At 41.5% G+C, this 19,885-nt stretch overlaps 1 protein-coding gene across 1 annotated transcript in view; it reads right to left on the bottom strand.

The window, feature by feature from the left end:
- igdcc3 (immunoglobulin superfamily, DCC subclass, member 3) overlaps window positions 1–9,387 on the bottom strand; it is a 67,730-nt gene extending 58,343 nt beyond the window's left edge. The window contains exons 1-2 of the mRNA XM_030415351.1: window positions 9,006–9,387; window positions 1,132–1,437 (exon numbers count right to left, since the gene is read on the bottom strand). Of these exons, the coding sequence (XP_030271211.1) occupies window positions 1,132–1,437; window positions 9,006–9,072 (373 nt within the window). The 5' untranslated portion in view covers window positions 9,073–9,387. The remainder of the gene's footprint in view (window positions 1–1,131; window positions 1,438–9,005) is intronic.
- Between the last annotated feature and the right edge of the window lie 10,498 nt (window positions 9,388–19,885).

Here is a 19,885-nt window from a genome sequence, read left to right as displayed (position 1 = left end):
ACACAGCCCTGGAATCAACAGGCCTCTGCAAGCCTTTGTCCATCCCTGTGTTACAGAGCATATATAACAGAGCATTCAAAAAGTCTTAACTCAGCACAGGGTGTATAGTATCACTAAAGCTGCCGCTGCAACATCTCAGCATGTCCACAGAGGAATGCGCACATCCTCGACGCCTTTGATTTAAAGTGAGTTGAGACATTCACTGTATGTGTGCGGGAGAAAAGAGAAGAGGTGCGTACAGAGCGTCAGATTGTCTAACTACGATATAAGAAATGTTATAAATGAACCATGGCAACAATGCCAAGAACTGGAGCTAGAATGACTTCAAACAAGCGATCCGGTGGTCAAGTCAGAGAGAATCCGTCTTGATGCCTCGACCAGTGAGAGGGCTGCTGGGCCGCTTCAAGCTTACTGCACTCTTACAAAGCAGCTCGGAGACTCTCAGCGTGAGCGCTTGTTAATGCTAAACTCAAAGGCTTGAATTTCTAAGCAGCGCAGTAGATGAGCATCAGAAAGTTCATTACACTGAGAGAATGATATTAAAATATTCAAATTACCCCACAGCCGGGGATATTAAATACATTTACAGCAAAGCAATACCCTGACGACTGGGACTGGACTGAAATCTGATTGCTTGAGGCACTTTTTCAATTGCAATGTTTACATTTGTAGGGAACACAGATCACAAATTAATCAAACATAAGTAACCATGTTGGCTGCATTACTGATCTGCTGACTGATACAAACAAGTTCAAAAAGCTGTATGAAATTAAAACAAAGAAACGTATTCAAACAACAGTAAGATGAGATGCTTTTGTGATTTTACAGTGGGTTGTATGCAGCCCTTTTGGACATTTTGACACCATTTGGTTTCCAGGCAACCAGTTACCTTTGGACAGAGACACGTTAGCGGTTTCTCACTGTTTCCATGTCTTACACTAAGCTACGCAGGTGCATGTTGAACTGACAGCGGAACTGATCTTCACAATTGTAACTCTTGACAGCACAGCTGATAAGCTTCCTACCAAAATGTCAAACTAATCCTATAACTGATTTAAGATTGAATGCATGTTTTCATACAATAAAACTTGAAATGCATCAATAGAGACAAAAAAAAAAAAAGAAACTTACTGGCTGCCTGAATTCGGGCTTTGCGGCTCACCACCAGCCCAAAAGAATTCTGGGCCACGCACTCGTAGTCGCCCTCGTCAGATGAGCTGTCAGATTTGGTCTTCTGGAAGTGACTGATCAGGAGCGAGCCATTGATGAAGGTGGTGTGATGCTGATCCTGAGTTAACAGCAGGCCGTTGTGCCTCCACTGTATTGTAATTGGGGGGAGGCCGTTCACCTGGCAGTGGAGCATGAGGGGCTGCTCCTGTACAGCGATGATGTCACTGGGCTCCAGTGTGAAGGAGAGCTCCGCTTCACACATCACACCTGAAGAGACACATATTATAGTTGAGCATGAAAATTGATAATTAACCTCGTAAACAATCGTCACAAAGGGATCTCAAGGTCCATGTTCTTAGCTTGTTCATCTCATCATTTCCCTCGGGACATACAGTTTGCTCAGTTGTCATGGTCAAACTCCATTAAAGCTCCAGGAAAGCTAATGAGTGGACACTGAGTTGAGATTTTATTTTGGCAAAACATAACCCCCAAAGGGCTGCGCCAATGAATTGGCCAGCAGAGCCACTGCCAGGGCTGTTGGTGGGAAATGATGATCTGTGAGAAAAACACGGTAAAAAGCCAATTTTACCTGAATACCCCACATAGAAATATTGGAAAAACAAAAGTGATAAGCGCAGAGGATTCATTTCAAAAAAACATTTCAAATTGGAAAAAACATTTACTTCTACACTAGGTAAGATACTGGTCATTTAATATATGTATGTCCTATTGTACAAGCCTACTGTAACAACAGGCAACACTACTCCTGAACATGTTCTAATTATGCGCATCTGTGCACTATATATTGAATATGAGTGAGTATATGTGTCAGTTTTCGATTCAACAAGAAATAAGTTCATGTGTACACCTACACTTAACGATTGGAAACGAATGCTGTCGAATGCTGAACAGTATAATATCGGCCCAAACTAATTGATGTATGTAAGTTTTTACAAACTTAAACTTTATAGTTGAGTTTGCCCTCAGGTTGTGTGTGCTTGTGTGAAAGACAGATAGCCTGTTGTATGTCCTGTTTGACTGTACGGCGAGCTTAGCACTACTGTTTTCTGTCACTGTGTGCGTAACACAGCTCGCATCAAAAAATAAATGTTCAACTCTATGCACAGGACTGTCGAGTTGCTGTGCATATGAGCACAAAAGCTCACAAATGATGCAGGGGCCAGACCACAGAGTGCTTTAAAAGTGGTGCGTGAATTTTGAAATCGACTGGAGGCAAATGCAAAGAAGCCTGAACGGGGTTTATGTGGTCGCTATTTGTTCTCATTAAGACTCCGGTTGGAGCATTCTGCTGCTGATGAGACATACACTGTTTATCTTTTACACTGCACTGATTATTTCATAACACACTTTAATCATTTAATTCAATCCTGGTATGTACTTTGAAAGTATTGAAGTTGTATTTACTCATCCATTCACTGCTTTTCTATACCCAGTTGATACTCCCCAGAGTCAGGAGGAACTGCAACAGTTGTGGCCTTAATAATCATTTTCATATCCACACTTCCATTCAAACGAACATGAAGACTGCTCCTCATGGTCAACTACTGATAGCAGCTCACACATAAAAAGCCCTGACAAAGCCAACTCCAGGCTACTTTCACGAGGGAACTCATAGACTGTGGATAGACTCCTCGTGTCATGTGTACTCTTGTCCCATACAAATACACATATGCGACCTTGAACTTTCCAAGTTAAGTGACAGTAACTTTGTCATAGCTGTGACCTTGTCTTTTTTTTTTCAGCTCTAAACATTAACTACTGCATTTCTAAAAGCTCCGGACCAGGTATATTTGATTGTAGTGATGCTTTCCACTTAACAACGGTGTGATGGTGAGATTATTTTACGTTTGCAGTGTCTGAGGAAAGAGTGGGAGAACAATAAATAAAGGATGTAAACAGCCTGACCTGTCTTGGTACTATAAAAGAGGAGCTTAGCGGGCTCTCTTGGTATCATGTTTCAGCTGCTGATGGACTAAGCACTACCAGTCTCTGCCCCAGGCCCTGGAATCTGGCGAGAGGGGGGCTAGGGGAGGGCAGAGAGGGAGGATAAGCACAAGGGTCAAAACAGAGAACCTCCGGCTTCATCCCTCAAATTCCAGCCGAGAAATACTTCCCCTTAGGTGCAGACAAGGAATTCTTTGACACACTCCTGCATGAAGATCACATATGGGGCATAATGCAAAGAAACATTTCCTCTTCCTCTCCTCTCGCTTGGTATCCCTTCTTTAATGTGCCCCCCCCCCCCTTCCCTTTTTTTTCACTCAACAAGCACAGTAAGTAAATGGCCATGGGACCAGAGAGACATCAGTGCTACCACTTGTGAAAAACAAGGGGGTGGCGGTGGGAGAAATATTTAACCCTTAGCTGGCAAGTGGTGATCCCGCTGCCTGGGCTGCTGCTCTCTAAAATGATGCTGCCCACTGAGCTGAGTCTCCTTTGGTCCAACAATGATCACATGTGTTCACACAGGAAGCAGCAACTAGGGGGAAAATAGCATGCAGCCACACATCCACTCAGTCACACTTCATGATTGATCAAAACAAGGGTAATGCCTTGCAAGTAAAGTAGGTATTTTATACATACATTTGAGGGTTACATTTAACCTTTCTCCAAATTTAAACATAGCGGGGGCCTTTTATTTTTAGCTTTTAAAGCTGTCAAATGACATTAGTCAGTGTTATCAAGCCTTGCAGCAAACAGGATACTAACACTACAGTGCTCCATGTTACAGTGTCATTGATTCGGGGTTGATTAAACGGCTTATTGATGTTGTATTTACTTCCTCATGACTTCAATTAATAAGCATTTCCTCTGTTAGCTAGAACAATGTTAAGCTTCTCGGGCTTTGGCTTTCCTAATGAATAAAGGATGTTGCTGGACTGACTGGCTAATGCAACCCTGAGCTCTGGGCGGGTGGGTGGTTACAAACAATCATTCGAAAAAGGTCAGAGAAAATCATTTTTGGAGGCAACGCTGGAAACATATGACAGATCCAATGAGACGAGGGAGATAAGAGCCAGATTTTGAACTTTGTGTGGTTTAGGTTCAGGTCATCTGTAAATGCTGAGCATCCAGAGAGGGGAACACAGCTGCAGAAACCTGTGGCAAGAACACGCCTATCCACAAAAACACATGTTCACAGACACAATTCAACACAGCCGTGGATTTTCATGGTTAGATAAGGAGACGGACACACACACACACACACACACACACACAGACACACACACACACACCCTAATGCTCTTTCCACGCAGAGGAAAGAGACACTAGCATGTAGGATTACTGGGTGAGACCAGAGACAAGTGTTGGCTAAGCGTGGCTCATGCTCTGGCTTACTATTGACAGATAAGTGTGGCTGGCTGGCACAAAGGTTTACTGCTGCAACTGTAAAGTGAGGATCACCCAGCAGCTACTGACAGACAGATGTAGTTAGCAGACACGAGCACCACTGATGGAGCTAACTGAGTATGAACAACGCAGCTGCTTGGCATCACAAGGCCTGATGAAAAAACTGTTTTGGAATTGATCAGTTCTAAGTATTTGTATCTTGTAAATGCTACATACTATGATATTGTTAATGGAATCTTCCAGGCTTCCAGATTTAAAATTGCTTAAATTGCTAAATAACTTTGTTGGCTCTCCTTGTGCTACATTTCCACACAGTTTTGTTTTGTGCCTGTAATTACAACATACACCCCCACCGAACCCTTTTTTCAGCCGTGTTTGTTTGTTTGTTTGTTGGCTGGTTGTTTCGTCAGCAGGATTACACAAGAACTGCGGAATGGATTTCAATAAAACTTGATTGAAGGATGGGTCCCCCCCCCCCCCCAGAATAGACCCCATCAACTCTTGGTATGGATCTGGAAAAAGGGACAGATCCTGGAAAATCTTCACAATGTCATTAACATTGCGAGATTTTTTTTTTTTTTTACATTTTCATAAATTTCTGTGTCTCTATTCGAAATGTATGAATAGTAATAATAGCTTCATTAAGCGCTTACGTATTGATTTATCATATTCATTACTCGCATTCTTTAAAGGTGCAATATGTTGAAGTTTAAAAGATTTAAAAGACTGGCGGAAATTTTCGAGAGAATGCAAGCAAGTTTTGGCGTAATGTCGATGACGTCTATGCACTTTGTTGGAGGGGTTATCGCTTGAAGTTAGCGTGCTAACTAGCTAGCCCCTCGCCAGTTTGTACCCCAAGAATTGATAGTCTGACAGTAAACAACACCAACACTCCCCCAGTTCTCCGTCAGTCAGTCAACAGAACGGCTAACTGCGCGGTTAACTGAGATAAGTAGAGAAAGGAAGCAACAGGCGGCAGCAGATGGCCTTTACTCTTGTGACATACTGCCCCCTATTTGATTGGAGTATTAATTAACTGTTGGCCAATTCTTACATATTGCACCTTTAACTATTTGTCTTTTTTTTTCCTATGTATATTGAAGATTGCAGAGATTCCCATATATGCTACATGGAAATGAGGCCGAACTCTCTCAGCATCTATCTGCTGCAGTTCATTGGCAATACGTTCATAACTTCAAATACAACATATTATTTAATTTAGCAACCTGTTTTACTCTATACGACAGGCTGCTGCAGCTATATGTTGGGTTGGTTTTGCACACGGAACGAGAACTGTGGACTCCAATATTCTGAACTGAACTGTAGATGGAAGCAGCGTTTCCACTTCAAAAAGGATTAAGTAGGGATAGATTTACAAACGTATTAAGTATTCCTTTAAAGGTGTCTTCCGGCATGCAGTGCAAAAGTCATATATTTGCAATCAGATCAAGCAGAATGTGTACGGATGAAACACCAGCCACCAGTAGAAATGAACTATTAGAAAGAGCATCCACAGAAGAGCTCTATTTCTTTTTCATAAGTTTTAGTGGGTGTGTTTTATTAGTTATTATTTTTTATATAGTGTCTGGCTAAAAGGCAATATGTGTTCTATTTCCAGGGGGACAACTGTGCATGCAAGCATTGATACCTCCCTCCCAGGCTTCTGCTTGATGAATTATTAATCAATACTATTCCTTTCTAGCTACTTTTATACTCATGAGCATGTAGTTTCACATACTCCGATACTCATCTGTTATGAAAGCAGCTCAGTGACGGTTACGCACAAGTGACAATATCAAAGGCTACAGCAGTAAAATGCAACACAAGAATGCTGAGAAATAGCCCACATGTTGGCGTGATAGGAGATGTAGGACAGCTGTGGCACAATTCACCTTCTCCACTGTCAATGCACAGTACAGTCTTCCCTCGCGGAGGTATTCGCCTGTAGTATTACAGTCCAAACCCTCATACTAATACACCAAATACATTCTGGTAGTTCTGGATTCAAATAAATGACATCATACTTTATTAAATAGTTATGAAGTTAAGTTAAGCTTCTCAGGGCTTTTCTTTGCTTGAAGTTTAAACTCACAGTGTCTTTTATTCTGACGGCTTCAAAGACTCAAGCTAACTCGGCCAATCCAACCAATGCAAACAATAACCCTTTGTTAAGTAAAGCTAAGATCCTCTGAAAGATCTGTTGCATTTTATCTGTTTGAGCTCTTCAGACCATAGGAGATCTGACACAGATACTCCTCTTATTGCTGCCTTCGCTCTTATCAACTCTGCTTTTAATGTCGTAAAAAGTGTCTTTATCTGAACTGAGTCGAAACTCGGAGGCAGAGAGAGCACTTGAAAGAGCTCCACTTCTTTAATGCGACGTGTAAATCGGAACTGCATCCATCACAGAGCCCTGTTTCTGAAGTATTTGTTCCCAGTCCTCTGACTGAACATGTTATGAACCACTGTGCGCGAGCCTTTATGATTCCAGTGGGGGCCTTTGTGGGTCCCTGTGTGGTATGCTTTGCAAATACTCAATACTCTCTCCTGCCTTTGAATTAAGGGGCCTCACATAGAGAGAGAAACTGTCTATCATAGTGAACAAAGGGCCAAAAAAGGGAAAATTTGAAAAGGAGGAGAGGGACAGTCTTGACATTTAATCTGTACAAATATTCTCCCCAGCAGGCAATAACCACAGTCTTTTAATCTATCCCCACAGCAATAACCACTGTCATTTCACCCAGGCACGGGCTGGTGTGCTGCACCGACCCGTCAGGGACATCATCTGCTTCAGAAGTGCCCTGGTATGATATGAAACCCCATCTACTGCTGAAATGTGTCACCTTTTAAAGTTAGCTTCAAGACTTAAGAAGTAGGACATTATGACCACGTTAAGAGATAAAGGCCACCGTGAACTGCAACTCAAAAGCCTGTAAGCCCATCAAACTACATGGCTTAATATCTCCTTTAAGGGTGCACTGTGTACGTTTGGGGAAGAAATTTTAATCAGAAGAGAAAGAGCTTCATTGATCTGTTTCGATGCCTAGCAAACTAAATGAACAAACTCAACAAACTGACCTTTAAGGACAACAGTTTATTCCTGTTTAACTTTGTTTATCTGTGGCGGACCCTGACACCTTTCTATCTTCAAACAGTGTTGTGTGGACCTTATGTTCCTCTGAGAACAGCTTGTATATTCAGCTATGATAATGATGAAGATTTCTGAGTTTGTATTATTAATCATCTCGTTAATATTGTAAATATACACATTTGGAGTTTGAATTTCCTCTCCAAAACCACACAGCGTCTGATTTAAAGGCACACTATTATTTTTTGGGGAAATACATTTTAATCAGGAAAGTCAAGCTTCAAGCTTCAAACACATTTCCGGGGACTCAATTTTGCAAATTTTTACGAAAAAGATGAATATTTCTGAGTTTGTATTATTAACTCATTAATATTGTAAATATACACATTTGGAGTTTCAATTTCTTGTCCAAAAACTACATATTGCCCCTTTAATATCTGATTTAAATGCACACTATTTAGAAAAGTCGCCACCTTTCAAGCTTCCAACACTTTTCTGGAGACCTTCCCTCGGAGGACAGCTTCTTTATTCACTTACAGAATGATATTTATCAAATAAAACTTTCCACGATTCTATTATTACCTCATTGGTATTCTAAATGAGACCTTTGTGAGTTGGAAACTACACGGAGCTGGTTTGTAAGTATCACAGCATTTTGTGCTGATTCTCCCCTCAGTGCTGAATAGTTAATCCTGACACCATGTGGTTCACAATAACATGGGAAAGTTGCTGTAACTCTGCAGCCCTGCTCTTACTGGAACGCATGACTTTAAAAGGCAGTCATGAGGAGAAAACCTCCACTGATAACAGACAGGACCAGCAAGTGTTTCCTGCACATTTCACCGCTATTACTCGACAAATGTGACTTTCTCAGTGGACAACCTTTGAGCAGGACATTCTTTACATTCTTCTCATTGTGTCCCTGTGAAAATAAACACGGGAAAACTATCCCAGAAGCTCCTCTGAGCACACTGCACGTGGCTAACGTGTATTATTGTGGTTCTGGCTGGACGTCCAGGAGCTGACTACACTGTGCGTCCTCAAACACCAGCACAGAGAACATTTGAAGTTCTGCAGGATGCACGAACAGAAGTTTAAAACGTGCTTCGAGTGGATGTGCGTGTGTGTGACCTGCAGGTACACACACCGCAGTGCACGCAGCTCCTGCCATTAGCCTTCACGTTGGCATTTTACTGCCGGAACGCTGCCGGACATCGGAAAGGGGGCCAAGTTCAGGGTGACTGCTGGTCAGCGGCGCACTTACCGCGGCGTGCAGCGTGCACCGTGCTCCGGCTAGCTGCACACCAACCCCCGCGGGTCTCCCCCTCTCACAATCCCTCTCACAGCACCACCGCGATAACATAGAGCCACTTACCGATTAAAGCATTGAGGAATATTCCCAAAAAGCACGGAACGAGGCGGCGGCGCCTTGTGGATGCCATTTAAAACAAATACACTCGGGAGGCAATATTCCGGCACTTGGACCAAACAACGTGAGGCGAACAGACGTAGGGGTTCAAAAATTCAACCCCAAAAAAAAAAAAAAAAAAAAAGGGGGCAGAAAAAGGAAACACACACACATGCAAGGTGTCCAGCTCCCGGTCAAGGCTACTACATGTTCCGACCTACGGTGCCACAATTCGGTGGCTCGCTGGGGTCGAACAAGCTCTCGCCATTTTAACCATCTATCAGCAGTCTGTCAGCATCCCGCTCTCTCTCTCCTCCTCACTGACTCTGCTGTATCCCAAAGACAGCCTTCCTCCCTCTCTCTCTCTCTCTCTCTCTCCCTCTCTCTCTCTCTCTCTCTCTCACACACACACACATACACACACACTCGCTGAATCCGCTCTCGGAACAAAAGAGCCGACTGCTGACTGCTTCGCTCCCAGCGCACGAGAAACCTGCAAAACTGCGAGATTCCTGCATGTCAATAAAACAATATAGACACCTATTAATGACACTTCTTCTTCTTCTTCTTCTTCTTCTTCTTCATAAACAGCTCGGTGCTGACAACACAATCAACAATAATAATAATGTTAATCAATATAATGAATACAAAATTGACATCAGTGACCACAATAGCAAACTGTGACGTATTAATACTCCTTCTAATGATATAATACGGATAAACTGACAGATATGACAGTGAGCTGTTTCTCCAGCAAGTCTGCCTCCTGTCCTTATCCGAACACATGTACACCAAATATATGATGCAGCCTTATAAATGACACAGAAATAACAGCAAACCATAAACCATGTTGTCCACACTGACCACATGGAACAGCTGTCGGTGTGTTTAAAACAAAAAAAAAAGCAGGCTCAGTTTTCATAAGGACAATAAAAAACATCGCTACCCTTTGAGGCGGGTGTGCTTTATTTAGAGCTGATGGTTCAGCACATGTGAACCTGATATGATAAATAAACAAGGAGCACCCCAAACACTCAATTACAACAAAGCAGCGGCGGTTAAACTGTACTTGAGCTCCCCCTAGTGGACAAAGTGTGTATCTCTAATCTCAATTTAAAGAAGAAAAAAAAACTATTCTGTTATTGCAGTGGCCTTTGTCCAACCCCACATGATGTAATGCGTAGTAAACTCATGTGAGATCCTCCTAAATGTGTTTCTTCTTATCTGCAATCAGGCCAAATTAACATAAAAATATCAGGTGATTACAAGCGGAGCTGCTACTAACCATTATTTTCATGATCGGTATATTCAACCATTATCCCTTTGATTAACTGATTAATTGTTTTAGGCCATACTGTATCAGCAAAATGCTGAGATGATGCCCATTCCAGTTTCCGAGAGTTCCGGTGACATCTCCATTTCTATGATACATAAACGGAGAAAGGCAGAAATTCTTCACATTTGAGAAGCTGGGATGACAGTATGATTAGCATTTCTTCCCTAATTTTGCTTGAAATATGCCTACCACATTAAACTAGGAAAATAGCTGCAGATAATTTTTCTGCCAAATGAATAAGCAAATAAAAGTCCAATTGTTTTAGCTCCATCCATGGAATTCCTCACCATGTGTGGTTTCCAGTAAACTCACAACAATCTTGTTTCATTGGGTGCCTATGTGTAGACAAAACATGTGATGATGTTGATGATGAGGATAACATGAAAAAGGGTGACTAAATGACTAAATGGTGACACATATATCATCCATATAATAATCTATACTCTGAAAAAGCAACAACAACAGGCAACAAGGTCAATCTAGCATACAATTTAGCTCTAGAATACAATCAGTCTAATTGATGCAATTGAGCAATCTTACATTTTCACATTTAACCGCTACACTTGCTCTGAATGACTTGTCTTAATCAGCTTGAAACTGCAAATGTGTCTCCTAAACTCAACTCTCATATGCAGCAACAATATAAGATTATTGGTTCTTTGAAGGTGTATGGTAAACAAGGTAAAGATCTAACACTCATTCACAACAAAGCTATGCCTTTTAAGCTGTAATGGAGCTCCCCCTAATGGCCAAACATGTACTTCACCTATAAAAAAAACCCCCAAATCACTTATTTCACATCATCCAGCCTCATAAGATATCATTTGATTTAGCAGTAATTCAATGATAACTTCTCACATGAAATGGGCTCCTCTTTCCTTCTCTCCCTCTAATTCACCTGTGGGATATCATAGCATTATATCCTATCACAAATGAATAACTACATCTAGATTGACAAGGCTCACTGAAACTGAATAGTAGGCCAAAAAATAAACATATCCTGCAAGATTACATGTAAATTTGGCTTTAACTAGCTTAGGTAACCTAGCAACGGTTTTGGCCTGTTCAACCCCTGCTGAAAAAACCAGCATAGACCAGCACGATTTCCATGCTGGTCTATGCTGGCATATGCCACCAGCATAGTCTTGCTGGTGATGTTGCACCAGCATGGGAAGTTCCCTGCCCATGCTGGCAGGGAACACCTGTGCCTGAGTCCTGTTCAATCAGCATCTTGATTTGCCACACCTGTCAGCTGGATGGCTTATTGTATTGGATTTTAACAAATGTGTGCTCAACATCTGAAAGAAGAAATTAAAAGAAAAACTTTATAAAATTGTTAACTTAAACCTTTTGAGAGAAATGGAAGCAACAAACAAAGTGTTGCATTTATAGTGCAGTTTGTTTCAGGTGCCTTCAAATGAGCCCAAAATCTTGCAGGTTTGAAGCTTGTATTCAATAAACTTGGTGTTCTGTGACAACCTCACTGACTCTGTGCCCTGTATTGGATTTTTTACAGCCAAATTCACTCCTCCTCATACTCTGCAATATGAAATGGGATGCTGATCACCAGCATACCAGCATCAACATGCCAGCACCAGCATACCAGCACCAAAACACAACATATGCTGGTCTATGCTGGTCACCAGCTATGCTGGTCTATGCTGGTTTTTCAGCAGGGACTTGAGCCAGCCATGGTTACCTAGCAACTGTTTTCGCCGGTTTGACTTGAGCCAGCTAAGGTAACCTAGCTATAGTTTAGACAGTTTTGCTGCGTTCCGATATTCATACTTCCATGAGTACACTTAAACGTAGTACACGTTCCGCACTTACTTAGTACGCAGATTTCAGCAGGTGAGTGTTGTTCCAAATCTAATACTCTGTGGTGCATTTACCAGAAATTACGATCGCGACAGCCGCCGCGGCTTGTCACCCGCCAAAAACATCCGGCTTTGAACGGTGAACAAAAGACATCTACGACTTTACTTTTTAACAATTACAGTCCTACAATCCTGCAATATGGCTCCGCTACAGGCGCTGTCGTCTCAGTAGCCATTAAAAAAAAAAAATTCAAGCTGAGTGCCTCTGCCTGGCTCCGCTTCTTCCGCTACGTAGACAAGATGGCGGCCGTTGAGTGCGTAAAGTGTACATCGTTGCACACTCAAAATTTTTGCCGTTATGAGGGCACCATCCGGGTCCTTTAGGTACACTTCTTTTTGCCGCCATCGATATTGGAACACCCTAAGTACTCAAACTAAGTATAGTAAGTACGGGAAGTATGGATATCGGAACACTGCATTTGACTTTAGCTAACTAAAGTAACCTAGCAACAGTTTTAGCCTGTTCGACCTTAGCTAGCTATGGTAACCTCACATTGTTTACCATGTACCCTTAAAGTTTAGCATGTCAGCTACATGCATTTCAACATTAGCGTGGCCACCCGTTCCGTTTTTCCCATAATTGTTCTCTTTTTTCTTAAAATATAAATCTCTACTAGGACACAATTTGTCCCGATTTTTTGGGGAAAATGTAAAATCTTAATTTGGTTTCCTTCGTTCTGTAGTCTAGAAAGGTTCCCATCAAAAATGTTTAAATAGTCTACATCGTCGTCCAATCACGTGATGAGGTGCATCGTGCGTGCGCCTCCATCCAATGCTAAAAAAGAAGTTTTAGCGTCAACATTTGAAATGGGAGGAGAGAAGCAAATACATGCAAGCCACTAGCGATATACTATTTACAAAATAGAAAAAAAAACCAGAGTTTCCAAAAGTAGTCCAAGATTTATATACAGATGAACTTGGTACTTCGTAGACTACTTGCATGAATATTATGAAGTACTTTTACTGTGTATGAGTAATCGTTTCGTTTTGTTTCGTTTTCTTCCGCTTTCTCCATGCGGGTCGCGGGTGACCGCTTTATACCACCTTTTTCAAGGTGGAGCAGGGGTTGCTGGGGCCAAATCCAGTGACTCTATGGGCGAAGGCCAGGGTCGCAGGGCCCTTACTGATTGCAGTGGCTGCCACGAAGGTGCCAACTGCACATCAGGAGCAATTTGGGGTTCAGTATCTTGCTCAAGGATACTCCGGCATGTAGCTCAGTCCTGTCCCGGGGAGCCAGGGATAATCTTCCGGTTACTAGTCCTCAGCTCTACCCACTGAGCTACAGCCGCCCCTATGTGTATGAGTAATCCTTTGTCAAAATGCTTTCCGTCCTTTACTTTGAAATCCAGATACCTTCTTGTTACCTTCTGTTTATTACCAGGAATAATTACTGTAAAAGCATCGTATGTTTCATGGGTCTGATTATGAGACTGCAGTCTGCCCAAAATTTACTACCAGCAGCTCCTCAGAGTGGTTTCATTACTACTACTGTAAATATTAGTCCATTTGTGCACCGGAAAAAAAGGTGCGGCTAGCTTGACCGCAGTCTATGAACGGTTGCGCTGATGAAAGCTGATGTTTCCAGCAACACGTCACTCTGGGACTGGGGTTGTCACAGGCACGCAGTTGCTCTTATTTTCTCCGTTCTTCTGGTCATTGCAGAACTGAAGATGCATTCAGGTGCGCTCCCACCTACTGGACATTAGGGTCGATGCACTTTCCTTTGCAGTGCACTTTAGGCCGCTCTCATGTCAGAACCATGTGACGTCCCAACACAAACATAATGTGATAAAATATTAGAAACATTTTCTACTGACCTCCTCAATTGCCATGGATCGAGATTGACTCAGAATCAGAATCAGAATCAGAACTCCTTTATTGGTCCTGCAAGAAGGGATATTTGTTTGTCACAGCAGCCTACAGACAGGTCAATTTAACGATAAACAATAATAACAGTACAAAGTAAACAATAATAAAAAGGTAAGAAATAAATTCTTATATACATAATGTACAAGTGCCCCACCCCTTTCTGTGACATCACCCCCATAAAGTCATCATTCACATTTAATTTCATTAATTTTAAAAGTACAGAACAATATTCAATAACACTTGAGCTGAGGTGTCCAAATTACCTGAATTCACACGATTACAATATTAAAGCAATGTAACTTGATTACATTCCGTTAGTACTGGAATAATAACAAATAAAGACCAGAGAAATGAAATATCAATAAAACAAGTGACCCTTTTTAATCCTATTAACAATTGTTTATCTGTGTTGATTCTATGAATATTTGTTTTATATTTTAGCCTCTTTTGACAAGACAGATTACAGAGATTACAGGAAACAGGATGCAGTAAAGGATCCCAAGCCGGGAGTCGCCCCGTCAAAAATAAACACACATGGGATGCCTGCTCTAACAACTGAGCTAAACAGCTTTCAACAGTTCAATGACTCTTTGGCTGTATCCGCGTAAACCACGCAAAATAAGTCCCGCCCACAGATTTTCTGACAAATCCAGGTGTTGCGCGCCAAAAGGGGCGGTCTCTCTCTTTTCCCGCGTGAAGTTAGTGCATTTCCCTCTAAAACTTTCAGATGAGGATATCAGTCACTGACGGATCTTCACTCTGGTTGGAGCGGCTCTTCTCTGAGGACACGAACACGGTCAGTAAACTTTTCTGTACGAATCTGCTTTATGTGTACAGTTACCTGCTCAGTACAGGTGTATTCATGTCTGTGTGGGAGGTGTACAGATCAGTCACTACTTACCGATCTCAGGTAAGCCCATATGCTCTTCATATATCAGCGAGCTCCACATAGTGGCTACCTTCATGTGTTGTCTAAGCCCAGTAAGTGAGTTAGTACATGTGCGGGTTAAAAGGCAGCCAGCCTCCCTCTCATGTCGGTGAGATTTGTTTTTGCCTCAAATGTTTCTGAAATAACTCTGAACACAAAGCTGAAGATGTCTCATCTAACTGTCGAGTGTTGAGGTAAATTTGTCTAGAACATAATCAACTATATCCAGTTAAACTGGCCATGGACTTTTGTTTTGTTCAGTGCACCAAACCTCCATTGTTGTTCTGTTCGTTTTTTCTCTGCCGTGTTTACTGCATGAATAATGCACAGTTAATTAAACGTAGGTCACTATCTCAGAACAAGTTAGTAGCTTCGGTAAAAGCAGCATGAAACTTTTTTGAAATGTATGAATTCTTTAGAACAGCATGAAAGCTGGTTAGCTAACATTTGCTGATCCGTCTGAGTGAGTGGTTAGGTTATGTTATGCTATGTTAGCTAGCTGACTTTAAAGGGATAGTTCGTGTTTTTTGAAGTGGGGTCATATAAAGTGCATATCTATAGTCGATCTGTTCCCTACCGTGATCACCGATCAGCGCAGCCTCAGTTTGAAGAAGTAGAGAGCCCCTTCAGCCCAGACTCTCAGCTTTGTACTGCAGTGAACGGGGTCCAGAGAAAAAGCGAAATTTAACCACCTAAAACAAGGCTCACCTAAAAAAAATCTGCAACAGCTCAAGTGTACGTAGTATAGTGAAAATTCACAGCGCTTTACATCGCCGTCGGACCACCCTTCCTTTGGCACTACATTTTCTCAACCGTAGAACCTCCGTATACAGATCGACTATAGATATGTACTTTATATGACCCCACTTCAAAAAACACTAACTATTCCTTTAAGACTGACAATGTATGCTTTCAGAGTGACAATTGTTGCTAGGGTTACAGTCAATGGGCAGGTAAATGTAAATGTGACATGTGTCCAGGAGATTCTTTATTTTAAAATCATGTTCTGAAACCAGAGACATAAATAAGAATTGTCCCACTTTTGCTGCTGTGGTCATTCTCCTTTGGTATAACTCATTCTACTGTAAATTTTTGTGAATTAAGACTGAATGTTAAGCAGCTTGACTGTTAGTGAAAATAGCAGAAGAAGGGGAGATGAGGCTTCTCCTATGGTGCCTTTCAACAGCCTCTTGTGGTCAGGTGGGGATGGACTGAACCATTTGTTCAGGGTGGGGGTCTTTCTAACAGCCTCCTCAATGGACGGGTATGGGTATTTGGCAAATGATGGATGACCATATGAGCTGCCCTTAAAGACAGAATCAGGTGAAGGCCATGTCTCCTCTCTGACTTTATGGTCCTCCAGGAAGACGGCCTTTGCACGATGTGGTGTTTTAAAATTCTCTGTCTGTCGGCTGTTCTCACCTCCACTGTCCTGGGAACTGCATCCTTCCTCCTGGTCCGCTGATGGAGTCACAAGTCCTAGTGATTGTTGCCATGGAGTTGGAGCAAGAGTGCTGTCTTGTGATCTAGGATAGAGTCAAACGCAACTGTAAAGAAATGTCACAAAAGTGAACGATTTGTGCAGTGACACCACCTGACACATCTTATTGTCATTACCTCAGCAGTAACTGGGAAAAAAGACCTGATGCACAAAGAGTGACATCATTGAAGCTTCTGGCCTGTGACTGATGAGGAGGCAGCAGCAGGGTTGTTGTGGGGGGTGTGGAGGTTTTACTGGGATCAGTAGATGCAGCTTTCTGAAGAAGGATCTGATAGCAACTGACCACTGTGCATCCTCCCATCCTTCCACAAATCCAAGGTGGCAACCCTATTCAGTATCTTGACCATTAAGTTACAGTTGAATAGTTTTTGTTAAAATGGCTTTATGGACAAAATGTGAGCAGTCACTCACATAATTTTACAGTGGGCCCTGCCTTTTAGCACTTCTAGCTCCTCTTCAGTGTCATGTTCTCCTCAAGTCCCTGGATCAAAGTGTTGGACCACACCTGCAGACCAACAGGTGACACAAAAGAACAGTATTCAGCAGGTAGAGTATCATAAGCAAGCTACAAAACATTTGAACTACACTATACTTTTCATAGGAAAATTGTAGGCTGCTTTGATGCATACATGACAGTCATATTAGTTACTTTCTAGATTAAGATTATGTATAAAAACGCTGGAGAAGCACCAGCTTCACTGTTACACGATAAATCAAATAGTTGTACAGAAAAGTAGTGTCAAGTCGGGGCCTCTTGTCATGTTTCAGATGTCACCACAGTGATTTAGACCACAGATGTCTCAGATGGTGTCATTTGAATACTGATCAATGGTTATTTTCTTCTTCAAATGGAGTTTGGAATTGAGGTCTTGAACTTGTGATGTAATTTTTCTTTTTTTTTTTACATCTCTGTAATGGTGTGTTTGCTTTGGTAAGGGATCTACTTCCTCCACCCCTGACCATGACGCCAGAAAGTAACCAGGGAATGTTCCTTTTTTTTTTTTTTTGCCATGGTGTTCACTACTGGTTTATTATTCAGAGATTCTGGGACTCGTGACCAGGGCCAGTGCTCCATTAAGTCATAAAGAGAGCTTCAGTATCAGCTGAAAACAGCAGCTGTGATTGTATTTGAGTTGAAGACAGTGTACACCAATTAAGGCCATCGTCGGTATTTGTTTAATCTGCTGAGAGGCGCATTTCATACCAGGAAGGCTGCCGCCCCATTAACCTCTGGTAATTGGTGCTGTGTGGTGAGTGAGTTGGGGAGCCGGTCGGTGTGATCCCAAAGCTGCTCTGAGAGCGAGATTATCCCGACGATGATAATGGTGATAATTACAGGGGATCTTTTTTAGATGCTGTGAGCAAAATATAATCTTGATTGTTCATTTTGGGTGTAATGGACGTGGAATGCTTATGAGTCGGATGATACACTTTGTGGAATCTGACAAAATATCCCCGCCGTGATTTTGAAGCTTGTAATGCGTACTGTTCCATTTTTGAGGCTGCCATTTGTGGCGTGGTTGTGCTGGACCGTTCACCCATGCACAGTTACATACACCATCAGAAGAGAGAGACAAAACAGTTACTGCGCCTGACATGTTTTATTGGCTTCCATTTGTTTACATCGATGTTATGAACATGTCGGCATCTGCAAGAAAGTATGGATTCCGTTCTCTGTACCACTTTCTCATAAGCCACCGTTTTAAAGGGTTTATAGATTGTGACTTATGTTAATAATTCATAAATCATTAACTATTGTGCTCTATTGATCAGCACAAGCCGCTAATGTGAACAACTTTGCTGCCACGTTGTGAAACCTTGGAAGCTCTCGCTGATGAATCATTGATAGTAGATTCGTTCATAAATCATCATTGGTTTTTTCGCTTTAATTAGACATGAGCTCTGCTGATATGAATGTAAAAAATCCCAAATACGATAGTACAGTTTTGAGTAAAAATGTATAGCACAAATAAGTTAGTACAGCATGTCATCAGAATACAATTAAAGAAAGTAAAAATGTTATAGAAGCCATTGATGAAGTGTTTCAATAAGCCACCAAGTGCAGAACATAGATTTTGTCCTGATGCTCTGCAGTCTTTTTTCCATATGGTCAGAGGTGAGATGGTCCATTTGTTGGTATGTCAATTAATGCATCTGCATCAATACCACTTCATTTGTACTCCAGCAACTATATATCACACCTTTCATAGTTACCTTAGACACCCACTGACTTATCGTCTTTTTGTTTCATTATTTCTAACTTCTTCTTTTTTGCTGGTTCTGGAATTGTCTGCATCGTCACACTGTAGACCACATTTTCGGTGCAGGGCTGAACTACAGAGTCCAGCTGGAGGAGAATAAACAGCAGCCAGAATGATGTTTCACCATCTGGCAGTCCAGATATTGTTCTTAGGAACATCTTATAATTGAACTATCCACATCATCATCTATATAGTCATGAATAATCATGAACTCAGACCTGAATTTCAGCAACCACACACAAGACAATTACAAAGGCAGCCTACAATTGCCTTAAAAATATATCCAGGATAATAATAATAATAATAATAATAATAATAATAATACATTTTTATTTGTTTGGTGGCGCCTTTCAAGTCACCCAAGGTCACCTTACATAGGATAAAAGCATAAAATCACAGAGTAATATTACCACATAATATCACAGAATATTAAAAACAAACATTGATATAGGATATAGGATAAAAGGACTTAAGTCTCAGCAGGATTTGGAAAAACTTTGAAAAAAAAGAATAGATTTCCAAACTCTCTGCTCTGCGGTTGGTTTATAAGCTGCCTAGAGTCCGAACTAAACATGGGGAAGTAGCGCTCAGTTATTATGCGCCACATATCTGGAAACAAACTCCCTGAAAACTGCAGGTCCGCTCCACCTCTCACCTCTTTTTACATCAAAACTGAAGGCCTTTCTGTTTGCCACTGCCTTTCACTAAAGCCATGTCAAGGCTTTACACTGAACTGTGACTTTTATTCACTAGTCTTGTCTCTTTTAAACCCATTTTATTTGTAGTTAACTTTCCTATTTCTTGACTTATTTAAATGTTTTGCTCCTTGATGTCTTGTAACTTGTATTTAATGTGGGCTATTTACATTTTTAAATGTCTTTTACTGTAATGCCCCTGCAATGCACTTTGAGTTGCCTTGTGTCTGAATGGTGCGACACAAATAAACTTGAAATAAACCACTGAAGGGTGGCATATTGGAAAGTGGTGCATTTCCCCTTTATTTAAATGCTGAAATAATCATTTTTCTTGTTATACTTCCGGTTATGGTCACTTGGGTACACGTGTGCAATATTTA

The sequence above is a fragment of the Sparus aurata genome, chromosome 4, assembly GCF_900880675.1.
Source record: "Sparus aurata chromosome 4, fSpaAur1.1, whole genome shotgun sequence".
Taxonomy (NCBI): Eukaryota; Metazoa; Chordata; class Actinopteri; order Spariformes; family Sparidae; genus Sparus; species Sparus aurata.
The sequence above is the reverse complement of the archived record's forward strand: the minus strand, read 5'-3'. Positions and strand labels throughout refer to the sequence as shown.